The sequence below is a fragment of the Gossypium raimondii genome, chromosome 1, assembly GCF_025698545.1.
Source record: "Gossypium raimondii isolate GPD5lz chromosome 1, ASM2569854v1, whole genome shotgun sequence".
Taxonomy (NCBI): Eukaryota; Viridiplantae; Streptophyta; class Magnoliopsida; order Malvales; family Malvaceae; genus Gossypium; species Gossypium raimondii.
The window spans coordinates 42,274,384-42,285,602 of NC_068565.1; the positions used below are offsets into that span (position 1 = coordinate 42,274,384).

Below are 11,219 nucleotides of genomic sequence, written 5' to 3' on the forward strand. Positions count from 1 at the left end.
TTAGAAACAAGCGAAACCATTTTTCAAATTTTTACAGAGAGTTAAGTGAATTTTAGTGAGTAAGGGTCAGAACCGTTGGGCAGTGAAACAGGGGAAGGTTTAATGAATAAACTGTACTAATTGGCTGGGTTAAAATTCTGAAATTTTTATGGTGAAATGGTATATGAGTCTAGTTTCAGGAAAATTTACGGAACTCAATTTGGAGCCCTGTAGCTCCAGATAAAAATAAATTAGCGACCATGATGCAGAAAAACAGCTTGCTGGAAATTGCCTAAACAATAAAGTTATTCATGAATAAGTTTATATTTTGGTGTAGTTATGGGAGTAATTACTTATTTATCATGTGTTTACTTACTAAGCTATATGCTTACTCGATTTTATTTTTCTCTTGGTTATAGTGACTTCCAACAACTCGGAAATTGGAGCGAAGTCGGACAATCATCTACACTATCCTTCACATTTGGGGTATTTTACTACTAGTGTTCAAATTTTATGGCATGTATAGACAATTTATGTAATGTGGGATCTTCATGTAAATATATGTTATGGTTCCCTTTTAAATGTAGTGTTTATTAATAGTTAAACTATATGTGTGTTTATACAAATGAAATTGGTTGGTATATTGGAATGTGTTCTAAATTTGCAGGAGGTTTAAGCAAAAATAAGTAGGAATCTTTGTGAAATTTTTTAAAAATTTAGTAATACCTCATACTCTGTTCCGGTAAGGAATACGGGTAAGGGGTGTTACACGCGACCAGCTTGTATGCGTAAGCTGGGGTTCGCAAGGGCTAGGGCAGTAGCGACGTGCATGCAAGGAAGCGATGTGAGCGGGGCACTACATGTGGTGTGTGTGTGGCGAGGCGTAGTGGGTTGCGGAATGTACGGGTTGTGCGTGTGGGAAGGTGCACAGGGTAGCATGTACGAGCGATGGTGGCTGCTGGTCAGTGTGGTTGCGAGTGGTGCAGTCAATACTTGTCGATGAAGGTAGATGAGGGCAACGACACTAGATGCCTTGGGGGTGGATAGTGTTGAGGACAACGGTAGAGGAAGTGAATGGGAAGGTGGTATTCAAAGTGTGAGTATGGGGGAATTCAACTCAAAATCTTAGAAGAAATAATATTTAAAAACTATAACTCCTAATCTTATTTAAAAGCAATATCAATTAATATATAATATAAAGTATATTAACATATTACTTGATATTATATTATTTATTAGAAATAAAACTCTTAAAAAATGTTTAACAAAATATTAAATAATTATAATCCTATACAAGATTAATTACAATTAATATATATTATATAAAATATAATTATATATTAGTTGTTATTATCTTAAAATAAAAGAAATTAAAAATATTTATTTTAGCTGTTTTAAAAATATTTACAAAAAAGACAACTAATTTTAATATTTACAAAAAAGTCAAAATTTTCAAATAATTCAATTAAGTCCCTAGACTTATAAATAATTTGAAATTTGAGTTGCAAACTAAAATTCGAATCAAAATTGACCTTTTATTTGCAAAATAAAAAAATTATTTTGTCAGTTAGGAAATATTTTATCAGAAGATTATGTTAAAATCAATTCCCAAGAAAGATTGGAGGAGTCACAAGTGGTCCCGCTTAAGTTCCAATCTCCTAGATAGAATTTATTACTAATTGAAAAAAACATAGGCTAAGTCATTTATTTAAAAGAGAAATAAAAATTTAGGTGTCTGATAAAATGAATGAGATTTTATCCTGCTCAATTTTATCCTTCCAATAATGTTTCAAGCGCTGAGCATTAACTCTAAAATTACCTTCCTTACCGTGAAGTTCAACAACCTCGTAGAGGAACACTTGACGAATAGTGAATGGATAGGACCAATGTGATTTTAACTTACTTGGAAAGAACCTTAATTTGGAATTGAGCAACAAGACTTGTTGACCTACTTCAATTCCTGAACTCGAATGTGCTTGTCATGCCATCTTTTTAGTCTCTCATTGAATAGTTTGACATTTTCATATGAGAACATTTGGAACTCTTGTAACTCATTAAGTTGAAGCATTTGTTTCTCTTTAGCAAGCTTGAGATCTAAGTGGAGCTGTTGGAGAGCCCAGTAAGCTTTATGTTCTAACTCTAAGGGCAAATGACAGGCTTTCCCAAAAACCAACTGATAGGGAGACATCCCTAAAGGTGTCTTGTATGATGTATTGTAGGCCCATAAAGCGTCATCCAGTCTTTTGGACCAATCTCATCGGTTTGGACAAACTACCTTCACGAGTATACCTTTTATCTCTTTATTCACCAATTCAGCTTGTCAATTCACCTACAGATAGTAAGTTGTGGTAACCTTGTGCTTTAGTCGATGTTTATTGAGCAACGATTTCAACCATTTGTTCACAAAATGGGACCCACATCACTGATGATAGCCCTAGGAGTTCCAAACCTTGTGAACACATGTTTCTACAAAAACTTCATCACAACCTTGGCATTGTCCGTCGAAGATGCCTCGGCCTTAACCCACTTAAATACATAGTCTACAACTACCAATATATACTTATGACCAAAACAATGAGGGAATGTACCAAGAAATTCAATACACCAAACATCTAATAATTCTACCTCAATGATGTTTGTTGAGGACATCTCATTTTTGTTGGTGATGTTTCCAACACTCTGACATCGATCACAACTCTTTACGTAGGCATGGGTATCTTTGAATAACTTGGCCAAAAGAATCCGACTTGCAGTACTTTGGCTACAGTACGTGTACCTCCAAAATGTCCCCCACTCAGAGTTGTGTGACAATGATATAAAATCTTATGTACATCATTTTCTACCACGCATCTCCTGATCATTTGATTTGCGTACTTTTTGAACAAATATGGCTCTCCCCAAAAATAGTACTTCACATCGTGAAGAAACCTTTTCTTTTGTTGATATGTATTATCAATCGGTATCAAACCACAAGCTAAATAGTCAGCAAAATCAATAAACCAAGGGGTGTTATGGACATGATGTACCTTAAGTATGTGCTCATCTGGAAATGTCTCCTAGAAGGGTACGTGAGATGAAGTACCTTCTTGTGGCTCCAATCTGGATAAGTGATATGTTACTTGGTTTTCTACCCATTTTCGATCTTAAATTTCTAGATCAAATTCTTAGAGTAGAACTATCCATCGAATCAATATCGGCCTGGCATCTTTCTTGGCAAGTAAATATTTAATTGTCGAATGATCTGTATCGACAATCATTTTGGTACCTACAAGATAAGATCAAAACTTGTCAAAAGTGAAAACAATAGAAAGTAACTCTTTTTTTGTTATTGTATATTTCAGTTAAGCTTCAGTCAGAGTCTGACTTGCATAGTAGATGAGATTAAAAAATTTGTTCCTTCAGTGGCCTACCACGACTCCTACTGTGAAGACACTTGCATCATAAATCAGCTCAAATGGCAAATCCCAATCCTGTGTGACAATAATTGGTGTAAAAACTAACCAATTCTTCAAAAAATTATATGCTTTTAAGCATTCTTTATCAAAGTTGAATATAGTGTCATTCTCCAATAATTTGCATAAGGGTTTAGCAATTTTGGAGAAGTCTTTCATGATTTTTCGATAGAAACCGGCATGTCCCAAGAAGCTCTTAACATCCTTTAGAGATGTTGGAGGTGAGAGTTTCTCAATAACAGCTACCTTTACTTTATCTACCTCGATTCCCTATCTTGTTATTTGGTGCCCCAAAATAATACATTTTCGTACCATGAAATGGCACTTTTCCAATTCAGTACAAGGTTTGTTTCTTTGCACCGCCTTAGTACCTTAGCTAGATTGGCTAAGCAATCATCATAAGTGACTCCAAAAACTGAAAAATTGTCCATAAAAATTTCCAAACACTTCTCAACCATGTCAGTGAAAATAGCCAACATACATATTTGAAATGTAGTAGGTGCATTACATAAACCAAATGGCATTCGTCTAAATGTAAATGTATCATATGGGCATGTGAATGTTCTTTTGTCTTGATCTTTCGATGCTACTGTGATCAGATTGTACCCTGAGTAACCATCAAGAAAATAGTGATAGTCTCACCCCGCAAGTTTATCAAGCATCTGGTCCAAGAATGGAAAAGGAAATGATATTTCCTAATTGCCTAGTTCAACTTTCGGTAATCTACACAAATTCTCCATCCCGTAACCATTTTGGTTGGTATCAACTCATTATATTCATTCTTTTTTACCATAATACCTCTTTTCTTTGGCACGCACTGGACCGAACTTACACATGAACTGTCTGAGATGGGATAACTTATAGCCATATCTAACCATTTTATGATCTCTTTCTTTACAGCATCTTTCATAATGGGGTTCAGTCTTCATTGTCCATGAATTGTCCCTGTCTTCCTATCTTTTAGGATGATTTTATGCTTGCAAACGGATAGACTAATACCACAGATATCAGCTATGGTCCATTCGATAGCCTTTCAAAATTTTTAAATAGTGAAATAAGTTTCTCTTCTTACTCTTCATTTAACTCTGTTGAAACAATCATAGGCAAAGTCAAAGCCTTACCTAAATAAACATATTTTAAGTGTGAGGGAAGTATCTTAACTTCTAATTTAGGTGGCCCTTCGATTGACACTTTTGGTTGAATATTATTTCTGCTTTCTAATTCAAAAGATTTAAAACGGGATTGTGGATTAAATCCCTTCATCATTTGGAGGGTTTGACATCAAAACTTGCTCCAACGGGTCCTCAATAGAGTTGAATTCCCCTTCTATAGCTAAATCCTCTAACTCAAATACTACAAAAAAATAATCAATTGTGTTAGGGAATTGCATAGACTTAAAAACATTAAAAGTTACCTGATCATCCTGAACACGTATAGTAAGCTCGCCCTTCTGCACATCAATAAGGATTCTTCCAATTCCTAGGAAAGACCTTCCTAGGATGATTAGTACCCTTTATCTGCTTCAATGTCTAAAATAACAAAGTCAGAGGGAAAAATAAATTTTTCTACACGTACAAATACATCCTTAATTTTTCCTTCTGGATGTGTTAAGGATTGATCTACTAATTGAAGTGTAACCGTAGTTAGTCTAACTTCACCTATCCCCAACTTTCTAAATATAGACTTGGGCATCAAGTTGATGTTTGCACCCAAATCACATAAGACCTTACCATAATAAGTTGTTGCAATGTTATAAGGTATGGTAAAACATCCAGGGTCCTTCATCTTTGGGGGTAGTTTATTTTGAAGGTTTACACTACACTCCTTCATCAGGGCTACTGTCTTAAATTCTCCAAGTCTTCGTTTCTTGGACAAGATATCCTTCATGAATTTCAAGTACTTTGGCATCTGTTCAAGAGATTTTACCAACGAAATGTTGATATGAAGTTGCTTGAGCACTTCTAGGAATTTAATGAACTGGACTTCCTACTTCTACTTTTAAAGTTTTTGAGGGTAGGGTGGTGGGGGATTTTTAATTTGAACTGGTTGAATTGTCTTTTATGCCAAGTCTACATCTAAATGAAGTTGTTAGTTTATCAGAATTAACTGGTTCAGAAGTTACCTTATTGGGTTTTATAGATTCTAGTTCTTCTGATCAATTTGCTCTTTTCAACTTCAAGAATGTTGGGCTCTATTGTGTTTTGCTCCTTAGTGTTAATATTTTACAATGCTCTTTCATCGTATTTCTCGAGTTCTCCGTATCACTAGGCAAAGCACCTTGTGGTCAGTTCCTAAGTTCAATTGCAAGTTGGCCCATTTGGTTTTCCAGGTTTTTCAACGTGGCTACTTGGCTTTGGGTTAAGACATCATTTTCCTCTATGTATGCATTCAACAGGTTATCTAAGCCATTGAAAGGTTCAATTTGAGGTTATTTCTGAACTTGTTGGGTAAATATAGGTGGTTGGGTCGGTCTAGGTTTTGTAGAAGTGTTACTGGGTCCAGCCCCTTGGTTACTCTAAGAAAAATTAGGGTGGTTTTGCCAAGATGGGTTATAAAGACTAGATTGCAGTCCTTGCCTTCCTCAGTTCTTGTTTTGGTTACCCACGTAATACACAGATTTTGGGTTTGATGGGTAATATTCGAACAAGTGCCCTTCCCCATAATAACATAGGCTACATTTTCGATTTGATTCGATGATTGAGCTACAAAATTATTAAACCCATTAGTAGTAAAGTTTTTAAGCATTGAGGATATTGAGGATACCTGAGATGCAAGTGAAGTAAGAACGTCCATTTCATGTACTACAGCAACTCATCTTCATGACACTACTCGATTGGTTAGCTATTGGTAATTGTTATTAGAAATCCTCTCCATGATTTCATAAGCCTCGCTATAAGACTTAGAAAGGAGAGCACTGTTACCATAAGCATCCACTACCATCCTTGTGTGAGCATTAAGACTATTATAGAACGTTTCCAATTGGATGCAATGAGGGATTTCGTGATGAGTGCTTCTTCATAATAGTTCTTTAAACCTTTCCCATGCCTCATGCAAGGACTCGTCATCCATCTGTTGGAAGGTAGTGATCTCATTCCTTAACTAAGCATTCTTACTAAATGGGAAGTACTTCATAAGGATAGGATTTTTAGCATGATTTGCTCTATTTCCTTGATCCAGATATTCAAAGTTCATCTTTTCAATCATTCTCTAACTCTGTAACCTCCTAAACTTGGCCTAGACAATAGGACTAGACATTACCCACTAAAATGGCTAAGCTAACCTACGTTACCTTTGAAGACTTTAAATAAACTCATTCTAGAGAAAAATCGTAGTTGTACTTTTGTACTAGTTTAAAACATTCATTTATTAGGTCAACTGGACTTAAGGTTCATTTTATTGTTGATAGTGTTGTTTTAGTAAAAACTGTTTGCCTGTCGCTCATCTTTATAAAAACTCGATGTTAAACTAATGCAACGAAAAAAAACATTTTTCAAGTCATTTTGGAAACCTAGTTTACTTATCAATTTTTTTTCAAATACGATTCCTTTGCAATGTAGCGATAATTAGGGAACAATGTCAAATTTTATTTAAGTCAAATATCATGCATTTCCTGATTCTTTTGCTTGAGTAATCCAAGCATGCAAAAATCCCCAAATGAAAAGTTACCAAGCCACAGACTAGAAATAATTAAAAATTTTCAAACCAAAACCAATAGAGACTGATTAATAATTATTAAAAATAGTCTGAGGTCCAAGGTTTTTCTCCGTATGTAAGGTTCAGTCCTAGTTTCGAGGTTTACCTAAAACGTTAAACACTATGGGGGTGAGCTTATGAAAGCTCGGTGTGGGTTGAATAGTTAATTAAACAGTCACAAATATAAAATATAGTGAAACATACTAGCATTAACAAAATAACATATAACCATCATTGAAATTTCAAAACACTACTTAGCCACTATCAAATCGATGTCACACAGTATATGAGCATGTGCCATGTAACACCCCAAAGTAGGGCCTAAGAGTTTTAGGAGTTTTGGCCTATATGAACTTAGAATTTCAAAAGGTTAGTACTCGATACTATTTTCGACTTTGGCATATTGATTGTTGAATCAATTTTTGAAAAAGTATTCTACAAACTCTTAATTTTAGAGAAAGGACTAATTTGCAATAAAGTCAAAATAGTAAGCATTTATGTTGCAATTAAAATAATTTTTAAAATTGAACCTTATACTTCAAGGACATTTTTTCTCTGTAGACCTTATGAAATTTCCATTTTATGGATTTGATGTGATACTTGGTATGGATTGGTTAACTGAACATAAGGTTAGGGCAGATTTTGAGACTACGCTGATTTCTTTGAGGAATAGTGATGGAATGGAAATAGTTGTGGTGGGTGAAAGATCTGGTTTTATGTCCAATATGGTTTCAGCTATAAAGGCTGAGAAGTTGATGGGTAAAGGTTGTAAGGCTTACTTGGCTTATGTGATAACTTCAGTTAGTAAGGAGTTAAGAGTTTAGGATATTCGTACTGTTATGGATTTTCCTGAAGTGTTTCTAGAAGAGTTTGCAGGTTTGCCACTGGATTGGGAAGTGGAGTTTGGAATTAAGTTTATCTTGGTACTGCATTGGTGCCTATTGCACCCTATCACATGGCACCAAAAGAGCTCAGGGAGTTAAAGATTCAATTACATGAGTTGTCAGATATGAGGTTTATTCAACCAAGTGTATCCCCATAAGGTGTACCGATTTTGTTTGTAAAGAAGAAGGATGGTACAATGAGGATGTGTGTTGATTATAGGCAATTAAACAAGTTAACTATTAAGAATAAGTGTCCCTTTCCATGAATTGATGACTTGTTTGATTAGTTTCAAGGTGTAACGGTGTTCTCGGAGATTGACTTAAGATCTGGGTATTACCAAATGTATGTGAAGGAGTCGGATGTGTTGAAAACTGCTTTTAAGACTCGGTATGGGCGTTATGAGTTTTTAGTGATGCTGTATGGATTGACTAATGCTCCTACCGTGTTCATGGATTTGATGAATCGTGCGTTTCATTCATATTTGAATCAATTTGTAGTTGTCCTTGTAAATGATATTTTAGTGTACTCTCATTTGGAGGAGGATCACGACGAGTATTTAAGGGTGATTTTGTAGATTTTTATGAAGTAAACAGTTGTATGCAAAGTTAAGAAAGTGTGAATTATGGGTTAAAGAAGTGGCATTCTTAGGTCATCTTGTTTTAGCAAAAGGGATTCGAGTGGATCCTAAAAAGGTAGAGGCGATTTTGGAATGACAGCTGCCTAAGAGTGTTACTGAAGTTTGAAGCTTCTTAGGCTTAGTTGGTTATTATTGTAGATTCATTGAATTATTTTTTCTTATTACGGCTCCTTTAACGAAACTACTTCAGAAAAATGTGGTGCTCAAGTGGACTGATGCTAGACAAAAGAGTTTTGATGAGCTTAAGGCAGTTTTGACTAAAGCACCAGTGTTCGTTCAACCGGAGCTTAGGAAAGACTTTGTAGTTTATAGTGATGCTGCATATTCGGTTCTTTGTTGCATTTTGACGCAAGAAGGTAAAGTTGTGGCTTATGCTTCAAGGCAGTTGAATACGAACGAACGAAACTATCCTACTCATGGTTTGGAGCTTGCTACTGTGGTGTTTGCACTTAAGATTTAGCACCATTATATCTATGGAGATATGTGTGTTATCTACACTGATCAGAAGAGCCTTAAGTACCTCCTCACCCAAAAGGATTTGAATTGAAGGCAAAGGCGTTGGATTGAGCTTTTAAAAGATTATGATTGTGTGATTGAGTATCATCCTGGCAAGGTGAATGTAGTTGTTGATGCTTTAAGTAGGAAATCGTTGATAGAGTTGAGAGCTATGTTTGTGCTCTTGAGTTTAGCTAGTGATGGTGGTTTATGTGCTGAACTTTAGGTGAAGTCGACTTTGTTGCAATAGATTAAGGAAAAACAACCGTTAGATGGAGATTTGTTGAAGAGGATTCGACAGGTTGAGCAAGGTATTAAGAAAGACTTTGATGTTGATAGTGATGGTATCTTGAATTTTTGAAGTAGGTTGTGTGTGCCGCAAGATGTGGATTTAAGGCAAGCGATCCTTATTAAGGTTGATAGTAGCCCTTAAGCTATGCATCCCGGTAGTGGTACAATGTATTATGTTCTTCGTTGGATTTATTGGTGGCCTGAGTTAAAGCGTGACGTTACAGATTTTGTGGCTCGATGTTTGGTGTGCAAAAAGGTGAAAGCTGAACATCAATTTCCTTCAGGGTTGATGCAACCTATTGCTATTCCTGAATGGAAGTGGGAAAAGATTAGTATGAATTTTGTTTCGGGTTTGCCATTGACTCTTTCGAGGAAAGATTGGGTATAGGGTATAGTTAATTTATTTTCGAAGAGTGCGCATTTGTTAGCAGTGCAAACCAAATATTTGATGAAGTAGTTGGCAGAGTTGTATATTGCTGAGATTGCTTGTCTTCATGGGGTTCTAGTTTCGATTATTTCTGACAGGGATCCGAGATTTACTTCAAGGTTTTGGAAAAGTTTGCAAGAGGCTTTGGGATTGAAGCATACTTTCAGTATGGCTTATCACACCTAAACTGATGGTCAATCTAAAAGGGTAATTCAAGTTCTAGAATATATGTTGCGAAGCTGTGTGATCGAGTTTAGTGGTAGTTGGGAGCGATATTTGCCCTTAGCATAGTTTGCTTACAACAACAGTTTCCAAGTGAGTATTTGCATGGCACTGTTTGAGGCGTTGTATGGTAGGAAGTTTAGAACTCCCTTGTGTTGGACTGAGTTAGATGAGAGGCGAGTTGTTGGGCTGGATTCAGTTTATGAGATTGAATGGAAGGTAAACTAATTTGTTATCGTTTGAAAGCAGCGTCTGATAAGCAGAAATCTTATGTTGATTTGAAATGTCGAGATATCGAGTTTCAAGTTGGCAATACGTTATTTTTGAAGGTTTCACCGTGGAAGAGAGTTTTGATATTTGGTTGGAAGGGTAAGTTATGTCCAAGATATATTGGACCTTATGAAGTTGTTGAGAAGGTTGGTTCTATAGCTTATCATCTCAAGTTGCCACCAGAGCTTGAACGAATTCATGATGTTTTCCATGTGTCCATGTTACAAAAGTATCGTTCAAAATCATCGCATATTGTGCCAGTTGAAGAAATTGCAATCCGTGATGATCTTTCTTATGAGGAAGAACCAATTGAAATTTTAGCTCGTGAAGAGAAGGTTTTACGTAATAAGAGACTTCCGTTGGTTAAAGTTTTGTGGCGCAACCACAAGATTGAAGAGGCTACATGGGAAATCGATGAAGTATTTTAAGGACAAAATTCTTTTTAGAGGGGGAGAATTGTAGCACCCTAAAGTAGTGCCTTGGAGTTTTAGGGGTATTTTAGGAATTTTGGCCTATATGAGGTCGAAATTTTGTAAGGTTAGTACTCGATAATGTTTTCAACTTTGGAATCTTAGCTCTTAAATTAATTTTGAAAAAGTGTTCTAGAAATCCTTAATTTTAGAGAAATGACTGATTTGTAATAGAAAAAAAAAAGTGAGTATTTATGTGGAAATTAAACCAGTTTTTAAAATTGAACCTAAAAGTCACCTTCCACCTACAGTTTTCATGTTAAATTTTCCTCTCCTCTTCTTTGTGTCACCCCTTCTTCTTTTCGTCACTATTCCATTTATTTTTTATTCCCAAACCATAACACATTGATTTCCTATCATTCCTAAGTAAGTTACCATAAAAAATCCCCAAGAATAAC

General features: G+C 35.6%; 1 protein-coding gene and 1 non-coding gene across 2 annotated transcripts; both read left to right on the plus strand.

Annotated features, from left to right (window-relative positions):
* The first annotated feature begins 6,426 nt into the window (after positions 1-6,426).
* Positions 6,427-6,532, plus strand: LOC128032756 (small nucleolar RNA R71). The gene has a single exon (XR_008189063.1). It is a non-coding gene; the product is annotated as a small nucleolar RNA R71 (small nucleolar RNA).
* A 3,045-nt stretch (positions 6,533-9,577) lies between these two features.
* LOC128034567 (uncharacterized) lies at positions 9,578-10,779 on the plus strand. Its single transcript, XM_052623096.1, has 4 exons — positions 9,578-9,814; positions 9,958-10,025; positions 10,168-10,300; positions 10,411-10,779. Exons 1-4 carry the CDS (start codon positions 9,578-9,580, stop codon positions 10,777-10,779), a joined length of 807 nt encoding a protein of 268 aa, XP_052479056.1.
* The last annotated feature ends 440 nt before the right edge of the window (positions 10,780-11,219 follow it).